Raw genomic sequence first — 20,001 nt, 5'->3', positions numbered from 1 at the left:
TTGTTTTTGCTCAGACTAAGGTGTCTGGATTTTGGGGTTCAGCCCACGACCTCAATAATACCAATTCCCTGACAAATACGCTGCAGGGATATCTGATCTTGTGATATGGGGGACAATCGGTTGCCCTGAAAGCCTGGTTTATGTTTGTGTTTACCTGACATGTGCCTACAAAATAATCGGCTTTTGGTCCATAACGTACAGCCAACGTTACCAACCGCTTTTCCTCATGAGGGTCGCGGGGGGGTGCTGGAGCCTATCCGCGCTAGTTTGATATGGATGCTATATGGTATATATATAGTTGGTGGGTAGACAAATTATTTTTTTCAGATTAAAATGAACAAAGCATTATTAGAGCCCTGTAGACATGACAAAACACGACTGTAGTCACATTTATACTCTTTTTATTTACAACATATTGCGCAACTGCAGGGTCTTGAGACACATGCTAACTCGCAAACTAGAGAGCTAGCGACCTAAACGGTAGCTTTCAAGTTATTTCCTTTAAACTTAAATAGCCAAAAACTTACCACTTCCACACGGATAGGGAGGATAACTATTAACAGTTATTTAACCTTTAACATGAACATTAATCAAACGTAATAATTTTTTCTGGGTACATGATACCATACAGCATCCATATCAAACTTGCGCGGGCCGCACTAACATTAAACTTTCATATCAAGGCGGGGGCCTCAAACTAGTGTCCTGCGAGCCACATTTGGCCCGCGGGCCGCGTGTTTGAGACCACCATCGTAAGGGATTCAACTCTTGAAAATGTCCTTCCAACGTCATCGTTACCACACTTGTCGTTAATGGTGTTGCATGTCTATGTGTCATATCCCACTACAATATGTTGCATCATGTTGACAAACCATATGCAAATATTAAAGCACAGCATTATCACACACTTCAACAACTCCATATTAAATATCACATTATTTTTCGAGGACTACTTTGAGACAAAATGTAGTGGAAAGAAGTAAATCAAAATAAATGTGAAAAAAAAACCACATGACAACTTTACAGCTAGAAGCCATACTTATACACAAAGTATAAATAGATTTACCGGCCGCAACATTAGGTGCACCTGCACAATTATTGTCATAATGACGAGCGCATCCCATTGGTTAATTAGAGGCGGGACAATGTCAAGCAGTGTTTCCCAAACTTGACTGAGTCGCAGCATATACAGTATGAGAAAATAGTGAGAAAGTGAGAAAGAAATATGTGTTCTGGGAATGTTTCTTGGGAATGATGGGTAAAATTCCCCAAAAGTGCAGTTCCCCTTTAAAGCAGTGATGTCTAAAATGTGGTTTGTGGCACATTCCGAAAAATAAATTCATAGGCAATTTTACAACCATAATGTCAAAAAATTGTGAAAGAAAAAAGCTGTGATCTAACAAGTTAAAGTAATTTATAATTTCATAATTTAATTAATAAGTAGTAATAATAATTAATAAGTTAATAATAATAAAAAAATATTAATAAATAATAATGAATAATAATAAATTATAATAAATAAATAATAACAAAAAATAATTATTAATACATAATAACGAATAATAATAAATAACAACAAATAATAATAATAAATACATAACAATAATTCAATAATAATTTAATAATAATTTATAATTTAAAAAAGTTATTTAATTTTATAATAGTAATTTAATAAAGTAATAAGTAATAATAATTAATTGTAATTAATAATAAATAATAATAATTTAATAATAATGTAATAATAATCTAATAATAATCGAATAATAATCTAATAATAAGTTAATAATAATCTAATAATCAGTTAATAATAATTTATAATTTAAAAAGTTACATTTAATGTCATAATAATAATTTAATAAAATAATAATTTAAAAAAATATTATTTTTTTTTCAAAGTTACAATTTAAACCATATGAAAGTTATAATTTAATGCAGTAAAATAGTAGTAAATTGCTAAGAACAGCAGTTGGGAATCGCTGAACTGAAGGATTCATAATTTTTTTTTGGTGCAGGTTTACCTAACATTGCGGCTAGCGTTAGTGCATTAGCGGTGTTTATTGGCAACGGAAAAACACTTGTAAAACGAGTGCGCTACTAGTACTACCGTGCTGTGAATAAACGTAAATCGAAGTCAAATATATATATATATATATATATATATATATATATATATATATATATATATATATATATATATATATATATATATATATATATATATATATATATATATATATATATATATATATATATATATATATATATATATATATATATATATATATATATATATATATATATATATATATATATATATATATATATATATATATATATATATATATATATATATATATATATATATATATATATATATATATATATATATATATATATATATATATATATATATATATATATATATATATATATATATATATATATATATATATATATATATATATATACGGTTAAAAATATAAGGATGGTACCTTGTGAGTGTTCCCACTGATAAGACCTATTAGAGGGATATTTCCAGGTTCCACACACTGCGGCCCCCACATGACACATGGAACAAGATCCGTAGTGATTATTATCAGACACGAACAGACAAGCACAGCAAATAGTCACATGACATCAACACATTTCATTTAAAACATGCGTGAAAGGACTTGTCATCATGTCGGTTCTCCAAGTGCTTGTCAATGAAGTAAAGAATCAAATTCTCTCAACATCACATGCATTAGCAAACCACCGAGGCTAAAAGTAAAACGCTAACTAGTGTAGCAGACCTGAGCTTGCATGTGACTGCTAGAGAAATGGTTACTTTATTCAGAGAGTTGCACTTCATCTGACCTTGACCTTCATGTGTCCCGTGGATGCTAGGTCTAGATTTGGTTTTTCGTGTTAGTCTATGATACGTGTACGGCTCCCATGATGTGTGCTGGACGCTCACCAGTAGAGATAGTAGAAGAAGGAAAGGACAAAGAAGGACAGCTTGCACCAGGCCTCCTTCAGGCAGAACTTGAGCGTGTCGCCGTTCATCACCGATGCCGGGTCGTAGAGCAACTCCTTGGTGTCCGTCGGGGAATGGAAGTACCTACCGCAGAGGGCAAAGACCACACCACGGGTAGTTGACCCGTTCCACGCCACGAGATAGCGGTGGGGGTGTTGGGGAATGGAGGTTAAATGGGGGGGGGGATGTAGAGAGGGTGGGGGGAAGACAACAACACGGGGAAAGAATGTTGATCATGGATGAAAATGTCTTCAGGAGAGAGGCGGGGTACACCCTGGACTGGTGGCCAGCCAATCACAGGGCACATATAGACAAACAACCATTCACACTCACATTCATACCTATGGACAATTTGGAGTGGCTAATTAACCTAGCATGTTTTTGGAATGTGGGAGGAAACCGGAGTACCCGGAGAAAACCCGGAGAGCATGCAAACAGAGATGGCCGAGGGTGGAATTGGTCTCCTCGATCGTTGTGTTGGGATTTCGCATTTTGTTTAGCAGTCCTTGAATGCACCATAGTTGTGTGTTTATACAACACATTTAATTATCAAGTGACAGGTGTCGCTTATTTCATGCGTCATTACTTTAAAGCAGGGGTCTCAAACACGCGTCCTGCGGGGACACTAGTTTGAGGCCCCCGCCTTGATATGAAAGTTTAATGTTAGTGCGGCCCGCGCAAGTTTGATATGGATGCTGTATGGTATCATGTACCCAGAAAAAATTATTACGTTTGATTAATGTTCATGTTAAAGGTTAAATAACTGTTAATAGTTATCCTCCCTATCCGTGTGGAAGTGGTAAGTTTTTGGCTATTTAAGTTGAAAGGAAATAACTTGAAGGCTATACCGTTTAGGTTGCTAGCTCTCTAGTTTGCGAGTTAGCATGTGTCTCAAGACCCTGCAGTTGCACAATATGTTGTAAATAAAAAGAGTATAAATGTGACTATAGTCGTGTTTTGTCATGTCTACAGGGCTCTAATAATGCTTTGTTCATTTTAATCTGAAAAAAATCATTTGTCTACCCACCAACTATATTCATTCATTCATTTTCTACCGCTTTTCCTCACGAGAGTCGCGGGGGGTGCTGGAGCCTATCCCAGCTGTCTTCGGGCGTAAGGCGGGGTACACCCTAGACTGGTCGCCAGCCAATCACAGGGCACACATAGACAAACAACCATTCACACTCACATTCATACCTATGGACAATTTGGAGTCGCCAATTAACCTAGCATGTTTTTGGAATGTGGGAGGAAACCGGAGTACCCGGCGAAAACCCACGCATGCACGGGGAGAACATGCAAACTGAGATGCCCGAGGGTGGGATTGAACCCTGGTCTCCTAGCTGTGAGGTCTGTGCGCTAACCACCTAGACCACCGTGCCGCCCCACCAACTATATGTGTTTTTTTAATTTTTAATTATTTGTCGTTTTATTATTATTATATTTATTTATTACTGATTGATTGATTTTCTTTATTATTGATTTGTTTATTTATCTTTCATCTTATTTTGTGTAGAAAAATACAAATTAAGATATTTGAGAACAGTGGAATGTTTTATCAGAGCTTTTCATGTAGAAAATCGAAACCAAAGCAAAGTTTATTCATTTTTCTGTTTTTAATAAATGTGTTTTTTTTTTGTTTTTTTTTGGAAAACCTGATGCGGCCCAGCCTCGCCCAGACCCTAGCTCCAGTGGCCCCCAAGTAAATTGAGTTTGAGACCCCTGCATTAGGCCAAGCATCACTATTTAGCTTAATGTATCATACAATCTCCCAGGGACCTCGATACAAATGTGCAAAACACCACATGAACCTTCGTTTAGTTCCAGGAACTACAATTACCCAGAACTAAAAAGTTGAACATTTGGTGGAAAAGAGGCTTTTTTTTTTTTTTGCTCTCTTTCCCTCATTTCCTTGTCAGCTCATCTCTGAGCTGCATAGGAAGCAGCATCAGTAGCTGGCAGGCATTTGGCACAGTCGCCAATTAATGAAGTACTGATGTGTTTTCTCTCTCCTTTTCCTCTGCAACAACAACCAGCTGAGCTCAAACCCATCAAGCTGCTAGCATCAGGCATCCCGTACTGATGGGAAAAACAGTTGTAACGACAGAAAAAGACAAATTAATGCTGACCCATTTTTCCGCCATGCCTTGCAGGAGACTACAGAAACGTAATATACAGTTATCTGAAACACTGATAGCCTATACTTGATTTTAATCTCTGTATTCATTTCAGCATGTGCTTTGATTAAATTCATCCGGAGCGATTAATTCCAGGCATTTACATTTACACGAACGCACAAACGGAAGTTAAATAAAGAGCCGTGCACCACCTTTCATTTAACACTTTGTTGGAGCACTTTGGATTTTACTTTTGACCCCATGTGCAAGGGCATGCCATGTGAATGGCCCTATTCGTGTCAACTGAAGGTGTGGGCTCTGCAGGCGTGTTGGTTCTATAGCAGAATGAATGGAGTGAACTCACGGATACAACTTTTTTTGTTTTGTTATTTTGCATGTTTGTTTTCCTCCTCTCCCTCTGCCAAACAGGCTGGATGACCAGAAGGTTCACTCGTGCATCTGTCTTAACACCTGGGCGTGTTGGTTCTATAGCAGAATTAACGGATATTTTTTTGTTTTGTTATTTTTCTAATTTTATGTTACTTTACAGTTCTTTTTGCAGACCTTTGTTTTCCACCTCTCCCTCTGCCAAACAGGCTGGATGACCAGAGGGCTCACTCTTAACACCTGGGTGTGTTGGTTCTATAGCAGAATGAATGGAGTGAACTCATGGATACAACTTTTTGGTTTTGTTATTTTGCGTGTTTGTTTTCCTCCTCTCCTTCTGCCAAACAGGTTGGATGACCCGAGGGTTCACTCGTGCTTCTGTCTTAACACCTGGGCGCGTTGGTTCTATAGCAGAATGAACGGAGTGAACTCACGAATACAACTTTTTTGTTTTGTTATTTTGCGTGTTTGTTTTCCTCCTCTCCCTCTGCCAAACAGGCTGGATGACCCGAGGGTTCACTCGTGCTTCTGTCTTAACACCTGGGCGCGTTGGTTCTATAGCAGAATGAACAGATATTTTTTTGTTTAATTTTTCTAATTTTATGTTACTTTACAGTTCTTTTTGCAGACCTCGATACATTGACATGTGCATGCCTGTTTGTTTTCCTCCTCTCCCTCTGCCAAAATGGCTGGATGACCAGAGGGTTCACTCTTAATACCTGGGCGTGTTGGTTCTATAGCAGAATGAATGGAGTGAACTCACGGGTACAACTTTTTTGTTTTGTTATTTTTCTATTTTTATGTTACTTTACAGTTCTTTTTGCAGACCTCGATATATTGACATGTGCAAGTGTGTTTGTTTTCTTCCTCTCCCTGTGCCAAACAGGCTGGATGACCAGAGAGTTCACTCTTAACTCCTGGGCGTGTTGGTTCTATAGCAGAATGAACGGAGTGAACTCACGGATACAACTTTTTTGTTTTGTTATTTTGCGTGTTTGTTTTCCTCCTCTCCCTCTGCCAAACAGGCTGGATGACGAGAGGGTTCACTCGTGCATCTGTCTTAACACCTGGGTGTGTTGGTTCTATAGCAGAATGAACAGATATTTTTTTGTTTAATTTTTCAAATTTTATGTTACTTTACAGTTCTTTTTGCAGACCTCGATACATTGACATGTGCATGCCTGTTTGTTTTCCTCCTCTCCCTCCGCCAAAATGGCTGGATGACCAGAGGGTTCACTCTTAATACCTGGGCATGTTGGTTCTATAACAGAATGAATGGAGTGAACTCACGGATACTTTTTCGTTTTGTTATTTTTCTAATTTGATGTTACTTTACAGTTCTTTTTGCAGACCTCGATATATTGACATATATTGACATATTGGCATGCGTGTTTGAAAGTATAAGTATATTTCTTTAGTAAACAGCAGTAGAGCATAGGTAAGTTTCAGGAAAATATCGGTTACCGACTAAAAAAAGGGAGAAAACCATACTGTATGACTACAAAAGTCAACATTTTCGTGAGTTTTTATACTAAAAAGTAACAACTCCAACACCATATGAACCCATGCTCATTTAGCTTAATAAGCTAGCACCGGGCAGTCGGCTTAGTTGTAAGGCAGCTCAGCTCCCAAAGATTATACATAAATAAGTATATTTATTTAGTAAACAGCAGTAGAGCATAGGTAAGTTTCAGGAAAATATTGGTTACCGACTAAAAAAGGGAGAAAACCATACTGTATGACTACAAGTCAACATTTTTGTGAGTTTTTATGCTAAAAAGTAACAACTCCAACGCCATATGAACCCATGCTTATTTGGCTTACTAAGCTAGCATCAGGCAGTCGGCTGGAGCAGTAGAGCATAAGTAAGTTTCAGGAAAATATCGGTTACCGACTAAAAAAAGGGAGAAAATTCTGAGTTATTTGACGTGTTTTTGTGCGTTCCAGACATGATAATGTGTGGACAGATACATGGTTTTCATTTTGTTTAGTCCTTGCTAATCTTACATGAACTTTGTATCAAATAAACACACACACACGTTAAAAAAAGACAATAGATTGTTCCTATTCACCTCCAAGTGTTGTAGAAGAGCAGGGGGATGTTGAGGCCCACAGTCAGCCATTCCTGGGCACACAGGAACATGATACAAAAGAGTACATGGATCGAGTACTCCGGTAGCACCAACTACAAAATGGAGAGACACAGAAAACAAAAAACGCATTATGAATTAATTTGTATATATGATATACAAATTAAAATAAACCCCACCTTGGTTTAAACTCTTAAGATGCCCCACGTAATAAAAGACCTACAAAGTCTTGTTCCCGCGATCGGTAGCGCTTAGTGTTTTGATTGAATTACGTTAAGCACATCGCTGTGAAAAATAACAACTATATTAATAATAAACAGCAACTATATTTAAACACATCTTAGGGGCAGTTGGTTCGAGGATGCCAAATAATCTCATTTAATGCCTGCAAGGAAGCCGCATAATTAAAATGAAAAGCCTTAGCTTTTCATTTTTAGATTTTTAAAGCGCAACATATTTATCTGCGTGGATTTATTCCTCACGGATAAAAGTGCCAGTAGAGATTATAGAGACTTTCAATGCTTAATAATGGCAGCTCTCATCAGTCATGTGACAATCTTAGTCTTTGTCTTAAACTGGAACCAGGTTGGAAAAACATATTAATACATGCAGTTTTAAAGTACAAAGCAATTAATACATTATTATTATTATTATTACATTATACATATTTGTGTACAATTTTACGTATACTTGGCCTAAATGAAGTATGTTCAAATATTAAAATGGCTAAAAGAACAAAAATACAAGAAGTGTAGCCTTCCGGGCACATTGCGTTACTATGCTACGTGCTAGCATGGTAGCATTGTTGGCAGGCTAATGTTATCAGACTATCCTTTTGTTGCTATTTTCACAGGTAGATATATAAACACTTACCACTATCATGCTCGGTGTTAGCATGCTAACAATGGTAACACGTTAACATCTACATGCTAATATTGACATAGTAGCATTTTAGCTAGCATGCTAGCATGGGTAGACAGTTATATAGACACTTAGCACCATCATGCTATCAGGTGTTAGCATGATGAAACATTAGCAGAGTAGCACTTTTATCCATTTTCATTTCACTATTATGCTTGGTGTTGCTAACATGAGCATACTAACATTTTTTTGCGATTTTCATAAATATGAACTCAAGCACACAGTTAGCACTACCATGCTAGGTTTTAGTATGCTAACATAATTATAATTATATTACATTTATAGCATTTTCAGAGGTAGACACTTCTTTAAGTCATTGAAACCCTTCCATGACATGTTTTTTTAATGGTCAAGAAATCGAAATATGTAGATAAAATAAATGTATAGTATATAATATGTAGAGCAGGGGTCTCAAACACGCGCCCTGTTATGATAAAATGCTGTGAGAAAAAAAAAAAAATTGGAGTGATGCTTAGCAACAACCAAAATTCCGATCTTAACACCTTAATCCCCATGAAGTGTCATTTGATTTGAAAGTGTTCCTAAGTGTAGCATCACGGGATTATGCCCCTCGAGTCAAACTGAATATGAGCATACAGTATGATTACCCTATGAATGAAGCCGACCCCCCCCCCAACCCCCCTCCCTTCAAAGGCACTGTAACACTACAGCAAGGGACACAGGACCAAATCCCAGATGGGCGCCTCTGTCAACACTCAGGTGCTCACTCACTGAAACGAGCGGCTTTGCAATGAAAAGGAACATCGACAATACGCTCCAGTACACCCAGACACCCACATCTGCTGTCGTGAACACGTTTGCTGCGTACGATGCCATCATTCAGAACCTGAAATATTGCTTAATATATTAGAAAAACACAGCATTTTGTTTACATGCTCAACCTTGACTAAATGTTTACTCGTAACAAAAATAAAGGCTGAAAAAGGGACTTCTCATTCGGATTCAAAGCAGAGTCGGTGTTGAATCTACCATTGACCTTATATGGTGTTGCTTCCTGTGGCACTGGAATGTTGCTAATATAATGTTACTAGGTCATACATGTTTTGAATGTGCGGTGGGCAGAATAAAAATGCCACAAAGCATAAATAAATACATGCAAATCCGTCCCGGGAATAAACATTCACTGGAAGATTAACTGAAAAATCTGAAAGATATTTTTTTAATTCTTAAAACTCGATTTCCGTCAATCTCAGACTAGTGTGCTATTTATTGTTTGACAGATATGTTTGGAAAAAGGGCATGCAAATTCATAAGTTTGGCTTTTTTTGACTTTGGGGAGTAATTATCTTTACTCCGACTTCTCAATATCTTTTTCACCTTCAGCTCGCTCTCTCGCCTTGCTGCAGGCTACTCACTTGCCTTCCGGCCTTCTACAAGGTTCCTCCTTTCCATCGCCAGCCATTCTCCTTTGTGATTCATCTCTGGCTACATTGCTGAATACTTACTGGCTTTGGACCTTTGGGAATTTCATGGGATTCTGCTTAAAGTAGCAAACTGTACTGCAGTATAAGTTTTAATGGTATGACAGTTTGAAATAAGAATGTGATATTCTGCTTTACTGCTTTATTTCATAATAATAATAATTATTATTATTGCTATAATAACTACAAAAGAACTCGAAGAGTGCCAAGCACCGTAGTTCCCACCCATATTGTGATGTTACACTCTACATCAGGGGTCTCAAACTCAATTTACTTGAGGGCCACTGGAGCTAGGGTCTGGGCGAGGCTGGGCCGCATCAGGTTTTTAAAAAAAAAACAAAAAACAACGCATTTATTAAAAACAGAAAAATGAATAAACTTTGCTTTTGTTCCGATTTTCTACAATAAAAGCTCTGATAAAACATTCCACTGTTCTCAAATATCTTAATTTTTATTTTTCTACACAGATCAATGTTCAATGTAAAAGTACAATTATTCTATATACAACATATTTTTGTTAAGATTTTGGGGTGTAACTGATTAATTTGGGTTTACTATGGCAGTACGGCGGTCGAGTGGTTAGCACGCAGACCTCACAGCCCGGACACCCGGGTTCAATTCCACCCTCGGCCATCTCTGTGTGGAGTTTGCATGTTCTCCCCGTGCACGTGTGGGTTTTTTTTCCGGGTACGCCGGTTTCCTCCCACATTCCAAAAACATGCTAGGTTAATTAGCCACTCCAAATTGTCCATAGGTATGAATGTGAGTGTGAATGGTTGTTTGTCTATATGTGCCCTGTGATTGACTGGCGCCTCTTGCCCGAAGACAGCTGGCATAGGCTCCAGCACCCCCCGCGACCCTCGTGAGAATAAGCGGTAGAAAAAGAATGAATGAATGGGGATCCATGAAGAGGTAGAATGGGAGCCATGGTGTAGCCAGTCACAGTATATACAACTATGGTGCGTTCAAGGACTGTCGAACATATTGCAAAATCTCAACGCTAACACATGGAAGCAGATGCGAAATCTGCAGTTTTCTCAAGGTACTCCGGTTTCCTCCCACATTCCAAAAACATGCTAGGTTAATTAGCCACTCCAAATTGTCCATAGGTATGAATGTGAGTGTGAATGGTTGTTTGTCTATATGTGCCCTGTGATTGGCTGGCCACCAGTCCAGGGTGAACCAGCACTGCACACCCCCACGACCCAAGAGAGCACAGCTGTATCTGTATCTATATCTACAACACTATATTACTATGAACACTATATTCGTCACACAGCAACTTTACACTCAAAGGGTAGCTAAGAAATATACGAGTTAAAAAAAACCAAACTATTTTAATTTTCCCATAATGCATTTCATCCCAGAAAACCATTTCATTGGTTATGGCCGAGGGCTGCATAGCGTTCGAGTGGTTAGCGCATAGACCTCACAGCCAGGAGACCTGGGTTAAACTCCGGTTTCCTCCCACATTCCAAAAACATGCTAGGTTAATTAGCGACTCCAAATTGTCCATAGGTATGAATGTGAGTGTGGATGGTTGTTTGTCTATATGTGCCCTGTGATTGGCTTGCGCTTCTCGCCCGAAGAGGGCTGGGATAGGATTGCAAAATCTCAACGCTAACAGTGGTACATGCATGCCGTACAGGAAGCAGATGAGAAATCTGCAGTTTTGTTACTTGAGTCAGTTATTATGATATATTTTTTACGCTAGCTGATGCATATCCTGGACTTAAAATGGCGTAAACACTGACTCAGTTCGAGAGTGCCGCAGGCAAGATTTCCTATAGCGGTAAATGGAATTATGAATCAGTGTCATCCATATTCAGTGGATGTACCTGCATCGCACATCAGAGAAACTTGTCAGTCGGGTGAAAGAGAGGGTGGATGTGTCTCTAGTCATCTACAGCATACATCCCTGTTATATACGTACTGTATATAGTACTGCATACCAAGCAAAGCTGTCAATGGATTAAAAAAAATGCAATAATTAAGACGCCCATGAAAATGGCTATTTTTGACACTCCCCTACTGCTAGCTTGTTAACGTTCTCTTCCGATTTCGGATCAACTGTCATTGACAGCTGTTATCTCTGAATTCCTCCCTCATGGGGTAAATCCACCGACGCTTCAGTTTTCCTCCCGCCTTCGTCTTTCCCTGTTCCTCCATATCCATCACTCTTCTTCCCACATACTACTTTTGACAATCCTCTTTCATTCCTGATCCAACTTCGGGCGAGACTTCGGTTACACCCTGGACTGGTGGCCAGCCAATCACAGGGCACATATAGACAAACAACCATTCACACTCACATTCATACCTATGGACAATTTGGAGTCGCTAATTAACCTAGCATGTTTTTGGAATGTGGGAGGAAACCGGAGTACCCGGAGAAAACTGCAGATTTTGCATCTGCTTCCATGTACCACTGTTAGCGTTGAGATTTTGCAATATGTTCGACAGTCCTTGAACGCACCATAGTTGTATATACTGTGACTGGCTACACCATGACTCCCGTCCTACCTCTTCATGGATCCTCATTCATTCATTCGTTTTCTACCGCTTATTCTCTAGTCGCGGGGGGTGCTGGAGCCTATCCCAGCTGTCTTCGGGCAAAAGGCGCAAGCCAATCACAGGGCACATATAGACAAACAACCATTCACACTCACATTTATACCTATGGACCATTTGGAGTGGCTAATTAACCTAGCATGTTTTTGGAATGTGGGAGGAAACCGGAGTACCCGGAGAAATCCCACGCATGCACGGGGAGAACATGCAAACTCCACATAGAGATGGCCGAGGGTGGAATTGCACCCGGGTCTCCTAGCTGTGAGGTCTGCGTGCTAACCACTCGAACGCTGTGCAGCCCTCAGCCATAACCAATGAAATGGTTTTCTGGGATGAAATGCATTATGGGAAAATTTAAATATTTTGTTTTTTTTAACTCGTATATTTCTTAGCTACCCTTTGAGTCTAAAGTGGAATTGAACCCAGGTCTCCTAGCATTATAATTATTATATTATTAATATTGTAGTAATATTATAATAATATAATATAATATCCTGATAAAAATACATTAATTTTTGTAACATAGATTTGAATATAATATCTAAAATATATATTTATAAAGTCACTATACAATGAGAAACAAAAGTTTAGCACATTTTGGAAAATTTACTGCGTGAAAAATAATGTAATATAATTATAATATTGTGGGAATAAAGAAGAAAATAATTATTTAATTATAATTTTAATTATATGTTATTATAATTATATAATTATTATTTAAGAAGAAATTTAAAATACTTGAAAAAACAGCAAAAATGGGAAAATAAGATAATATATCTCAGCTTCTCAAAGCTGAGATAAAATTTTTGAGTATGTGTCCCTCGGTGGAAAAAGTTCATCATCCCTCGCATATATATATATATATATATATATATATATATATATATATATATATATATATATATATATATATATATATATTTTTTTTTTTTTTTTTGCTTTGACTTTGAGCTGAAACATCTGAGTCCTCGTGCAGCACAACTTCAGTATTCAGCAGCACTTTATTGATGCCCTTTCACCCCAGCCGGCTGCAATGATGGGCATGAAATTGGAGCCTTCTCTTTGCAATGGAGTTGATGAAATGCTCTCTGTGCCTGAGTTGCAAAGACAGCTGCCTCCAGGCTCATTCTAAACGCTTTCATACACTTGCTTGCAGATGCGAGATGTGAAATGTATGTAGCATCGCTGGCAGCTGGGGAATCTTGATAGAAAAACTGCTTGTTGAAAGCAGTTGTTATTTATTCCCAAATACTGCATCTGGAGAGTTCGGCTCAAAACACTCAGTCTAGATTTACTTGTTAAAAGAATAGTTTGGAGTTTCTGATTTGAAGTTGGATGACATCTCTATCAGTGGTGGAGTGCATCAATAGTGACTGTTCCGTGAGCGGAGTTCTGGTTGATTTTCATTGTGGAAAAAAAGTAGTCCCAACAATATGACACCAATATGCATTCCAAAGAGTAATACATTTTTTGCCCACATAAAAGTTAGACCTCTTCATCACCGTTTTTTTGTCCTTGTTGTGTATGTGTTCCACAGTGTTTACATGCGCGAACGAAGACAGCTACGATGCTAACCTTGTAGCTTTAGCGGTCAAAGTAGCGATTATTTATTAATTAACTCATTCGCCACCAAAGATGTATTTATATGTGTTTTTTTCAAACCCAACACCCAAGACATTTATACGTCTTTTACCTTTTTAGTGCGAGACAAGAAGATGTGATGATGCAACTACACAATTGAAGAGATCATTGTGGGTGTAGTTTGAAGTTTTATACGACATTCATAAGTCCAGTTTTTCTTTCAAAAGAATATATATATATCTATATAAAACATGTCCCCAGTTTAATTAATTAGTTTAAGATTGAATTTGATCTTTTTCCGTTTAAATTTATCCCGGGTGCAGGATATTTTCAGGAAAATATCAGTTCCCAACTAAAAAAAAAAATTTTTGTGGGAAAGCTACATTTCAAGCATAATTTTCTCTCATGAAAAAAAAAGTTTGTTTCCGCCTCTCTCTGTTCTTCAGTAATCAGCAGTAGAACATACGTATGTTTCAGGAAAATATCAGTTCCCAACTAAAAAAAAAATTTTTGTGGGAAAAGCTACATTTCAAGCATAATTTTCTCTCATGAAAAAGAAAAGTTTGTTTCCGCCTCTCTCTGTTCTTCAGTAATCAGCAGTAGAACATACATATGTTTCAGGAAAATATCAGTTCCCAACTAAAAACTATTTTTGTGGGAAAAGCTTCATTTCAAGCATAATTTTCTTACATCAGAAAAAAAAAGTTTGTTTCTGCCTTTTTCAGTTCTTTAGGAATCAGCAGTAGAACATACGTACGTTTCAGGAAAATATCAGTTCCCAACTAAAAACTATTTTTTGTGGGAAAAGCTACATTTCAAGCATAATTTTCTTTCTTCAGAAAAAAAAAGTTTGTTTCTGCCTTTTTCAGTTCTTTAGTGATCAGCAATAGAACATACGTACGTTTCAGGAAAACATCAGTTCCCAACTAAAAAAAAAAGAAGCTACATTTCAAGCATAATTTTCTTTCATCAGAAAAGAAAAACTCAAGGAAGTCGGTATCACGTGATGTTGGTGTTTACGCTTTACTGGGCATGCCCCATTGACTATTCTGGTTGATTATAGCGGCGCATGTAGACACGCGATTGGAATATTCCTTTCCATGTATACCATTGCTGTCGGAAAGGTCATTCGGAAAGATTCCATTCGGAAAGAGAAAAGCTCCTCATGTAAACATGGCTATTGTGCTTTAAATATGAAATGTGATTGACAGCAGACCAATATCAGATTAAATCAATACAGTTCAGACCAATACCATCTGGAAAATGTCCGCTGTTTCCACCGTGAGTCACGACACTATTAATATTAATATTAATTTTATTACAGATCCCCTAGTGGCTGCTATTTTCCTGTCAAAGATGGGTTTCCCTTCCCCCATTTTTTCTCCTCTCATTATTATCCTCTTGGCTGCCTGGTTCCCTCGTGTCCTTCCCTTCCTCCCTACCCCCTTCCCTCCCCTCCGACGCCCTTCCTCCTCCAGTGTTCTCCACATCTGACGACTTCCTTCCTGCTAACACTGTGTGGGACCAAAGCGTTGCTGTCGTTTGCACATAAGCTCATTATTCTGACTGACCGAGATTTACACGGTTCCCACGTGAGGGATGACACAAGAGGAGCCATACCCCCCCCCTCATACTGTACCGCTTGAATGTACATACTGTACAATGTGCGTATATGCATTTGATATACTGTAGTGGGGAAAAAGTGTTTGTCCCCTAAAGCTAATAACTGGTTAGGCCACCCTTAGCGGCAACAACTGCAATCAAGCGTTTGTGATAACTTGCAATGAGTCTCTTACAGTACTGTGGAGGAATATATGGGCGTGCCCGGGTACAAGCTCTACAGTTCCACATCAGTAACTGTTACATTTGTTCACTTTCTGCTTTCCTAATATAGTTAGTAATTTAATTTAATTTAATTTAATTTAATTTAATTTAATTTAATTTAATTTAATTTAATTTAATTTAATTTAATTTAATTTAATTTAATTTAATTTAATTTAATTTAATTTAATTTAATTTAATTTAATTTAATTTAATTTAATTTAATTTAATTTAATTTAATTTAATTTAATTTAATTTAATTTAATCAAAGTGGAGTGGGTGTGCATGGAGCATAATAAATAAAAACAGACCATTTTGGAAATCCAAGGAAATCCAGCTGGAATAGGTGCAGATTCTGGAAGATCTAGAAAGCTTTCTGTGCAGGTTATTGTGTGTAGCTGCTCTATAAGAGTCCACAACTCAATACAAAGGGCCGAAAAATTAGCATAATAGGTCCCCTTTCAGATCATGCCACAGCATCTCAATCTTCCAGGTCCTGAAGCAGCAAGACAGCATCAGACCATCACACTACCACCACCGTATTTTACTGTTGCTAGGGTGTTCTTTTTCTGAAATGCGGCGTTACTTTTACATCAGATGTAATGGGACACATGGTCCTTCCAAAAAGTCAATCTCGTGTCTAGCGCTTTTTTCCGAACCACTGTATTTCAAATAACCATTCATGTCGGTTCAAGGTCAAATTAAATCACTTTAATTGTACTTTAAATAAACGTCTTTCCGTAATTAGTCATCTCACCCCTGCAAGGAAGCAGCCTGGGGGTCTTCTTGAGTTGGTCAACATGGACGGGTTGTCAACATAAGCGTGTCTTTTTCCGGCATAGACCACATGAAGGAATGCAATGGACACTTTTATATAATGTAACGTGGATATGCTAAGAGTTTATGTATATATATATATTTTTTAAACTATTATTAGTATCAACTTGGGTCTTTTTCTTATTTGAATTTTTTTTTTATTTAAAATTTCGGCCAAAATAATCTCCATACAATTTGTTCTCGTATTCCCCTATTATAACTTTTTCCCCAACCTTATTTTTCATAATATTACAACTTAAATTGCATAATGTATTTTTTCATTAATATGCTAATATGCTAACTATGCTACTAAAATGACATTAGTCTTTTTCATGTTAAAATACAACTTTTTTGCCTTAATATTTTGACTTTATTCTCATAAAATTACAAAAAAAATAATAATTTGCTGTTCCCCCCCCCAAAAAAAATTTCCATCAATGTAAATTTTCTTCTTACAAATTTTCTTCTCATAATAAGGACATTATTCCCAGAATATTTAGGCTTTATTCTCGTAACATAATTTTTTCTGCAACTTAAATCTGTAGACGAGACTAGCTAGGACAGGTCGTGAAATTTCAAGTTGTTCTCATAAAATTTTTGTCTTAATATTTTGGCACAATTCTTGTAAAATTACCGCTGATTTAACAATTTTTGCTATTATTTTTATTTCTATGCTGCAGACCAATAAAAAAACAGTCACATTAGAGACCCCTGGTGTATATGTAGATTGTAGATAAATGCTGTCTGTACCGTACATCTATCCAGGATTTTGATACAATATCCATATCATTTTGACATTAAAATCAATGACTGAATATTTTGGCATTATTCTTGTCACTTTATCATTTTTTCTGCAGTTTAAATCTTTAGACGAGACTAGATAGGACAGGTCGTAAAATTTCAAGTTGTCCTCATGGCATTTTTGTCTTAATATTTTGGCATAATTTTTGTAAAATTACCGCTTATTTTCCCATTTTTGCTATTATTTTTATTTCTATGCTACAGACCAATAAAAAACGGTCACATTAGACACCCCTGGTGTATATGTAAACGTAAATGCTGTCTGTATCGTACATCTATGCAGTATTTTGATATAATATCCATATCATTTTGATATTAAAATCAATTACTGCAAGTTTAAATGCATAAACATGGACAACATTTCGTTGTCACCGGGCAACTCCTGTATTTTTACTTTCAAGAGAAAAAAAAAAATCCGCTCGGCAACACTCGGGCTACAAATATTCAATCGCAGCGTTAAAAATACAAAATATTTCATGCAAAATGTTTAAAATGTACATATTCACAACTCCAAGGTCATTACTGTGTGTGTGTTTGGGTGAGATGTTTTCATGGATGGTAACATAAAGCTGTTGATCAGCTAGATCAGCTGTTGAACCAATGACCCTTCAGGATAAACTGACGCGTAAACAAGCACACGCGCGCACGAGTCGGCGCACGAGCACGCGGCATGCACCAAAGTGTGAGTTTCAGAGCGGGAGAGAGAGAGAGAGAGAGAGAGAGAAATGTCACATTGAAGCTTGGAGGGGGGCCTCATTTCATTCTCGCACTGCATCCTCAAGGCAAACTGTCAGCACACACACACACACACACATCAGCTCTCAATCTCACGCCCTTCATGTCAGTCCAATATGACGAAAGGAGACAAAGGAAGCAGCAACGCGTAAATAAAACATCCCAAACCACACCTGTTAACTATTAATATGCATTCCAAGAACTTCAACATTAGAGCCATAAGAAATAATAACGCAAAAAAAAGTTTCCGTAAAAATCAAGCAAATATATTATTTGGAAAACGGCCTGGAAGCTGCTCACCTTTCTCAGCAGGTTACAAATTCTCTCGATGTTTCGCAGTCTCTCCCTCTGTAAGAGGAAAATGCAAAAAAAAAAATGAGCAACAATCACAGAAATCATGTAAACAAAGCTTATTAAATCCTACCCCTCTATCTGGTGCTTTTACAATCAGTAACTGTTAATTTGTTCACTTCCTGCTTTCGATAATATAGTTTTATTTTATTTTATTTTATTTTATTTTATTTTATTTTATTTTATTTTATTTTATTTTATTTTATTTTATTTTATTTTATTTTATTTTATTTTATTTTATTTTATTTTATTTTATTTTATTTTATTTTCATTCATTCATTTTCTACCCCTTTTTCCTCACGAGGGTCGCAGGGGGTGCTGGAGCCTATCCCAGCTGTCTTCGGACGAGAGGCGGGGTACACCCTGGACTGGTGGCCAGCCAATCACAGGGCACATATAGACAAACAACCATTCACACTCACATTCATACCTATGGACAATTTGGAGTCGCCAATTAGCCTAGCATGTTTTTGGAATGTGGGAGGAAACCGGAATACCCGGAGAAAACCCACGCACGCACATTTTATTTTATTTTATAATAATAATAGGTTTCTGTGCAGGTTATTGTGTGTAGCTGCTCTATAAAAGTCCACAACTCAATACAAAGGGCCGGAAAATGAGCATAACAGGTCCCCTTTAAGTTTTTTTATTTTTATTTTTTCGTTTTTTAGTTTTATTTTATTTTATTTTTGTCCCTTACCGAAGTAGGAGGTGATATGAGCATCCAATGACATAATGGTTACCATAGTAACGGTCAATGTGTGTTATGTGTTATGAAATATCATTCAATACCAAGTTGGAGCGAGATAGAATTCGAATACAACAGAGTGAAAACCTCATCACTCCACATCAAGAACGTCGCCGCACCAGTTTAAGTCGTCGCGAGGCGCCACAGGAAGCCACTGACGGAGACTTGAGGAAAAACACAGCACCTCCGTATTAATAATGTGTTGGCTTCTCCGCTTGTATAATAGCGCGTAAAAAGCTTCAGCAGCACAAATTGGCGCTCGCCAAACTGCTGACTCGAGCAGCCACGATTGCGCTTAAGCTTTTAAAGTCCTCATCAAAAATTCAACAAATTCCCAGAGCGTCACATTCTGAGTTTTTTTCCGCCAGTGTTAGAAAGAATGAGGGTGTACAACTTTGGCTTCTTGAGAGCTGAATATTTCTGTTTGTGTCCAAGTTGTTCTTGTGAGGATCTGATGACTTTATCTCCGCAACTCATTATTAGCTAGGGGCTTTCACTGGAGATAAAGAACTGGTCTAGAACTAGAGACATCAGTTCAGTTTCAGAGCTCTAAACTACAACAATAAAGCACGTAGATTGTGTGGAAAATATGGGCTAATAACTA

The 20,001-nt window shown here is 37.3% G+C and overlaps 1 protein-coding gene across 4 annotated transcripts in view; it reads right to left on the bottom strand.

The window, feature by feature from the left end:
- cnih3 (cornichon family AMPA receptor auxiliary protein 3) overlaps positions 1–20,001 on the bottom strand; it is a 43,306-nt gene that overhangs the window by 4,211 nt on the left and 19,094 nt on the right. Inside the window, exons 3-6 of one of the 4 annotated variants that reach the window (XM_058072436.1) lie at positions 18,599–18,646; positions 7,594–7,705; positions 2,957–3,104; positions 2,493–2,549 (exon numbers count right to left, since the gene is read on the bottom strand). In XM_058072436.1, the coding sequence (XP_057928419.1) occupies positions 2,522–2,549; positions 2,957–3,104; positions 7,594–7,705; positions 18,599–18,646 (336 nt within the window). In that variant the 3' untranslated portion in view covers positions 2,493–2,521. Of the gene's footprint in view, positions 1–2,492; positions 2,550–2,956; positions 3,105–5,113; positions 7,435–7,592; positions 7,706–18,598; positions 18,647–20,001 lie in introns of those variants that run through there. The other 3 variants (XM_058072446.1, XM_058072427.1, XM_058072456.1) reach the window with 3 other exon arrangements.

This window comes from Doryrhamphus excisus, chromosome 1 (assembly GCF_030265055.1).
Source record: "Doryrhamphus excisus isolate RoL2022-K1 chromosome 1, RoL_Dexc_1.0, whole genome shotgun sequence".
Classification (NCBI taxonomy): domain Eukaryota; kingdom Metazoa; phylum Chordata; class Actinopteri; order Syngnathiformes; family Syngnathidae; genus Doryrhamphus; species Doryrhamphus excisus.
Note: the sequence above shows the minus strand (reverse complement) of the source record. Positions and strands in the feature narration are given on the sequence as shown.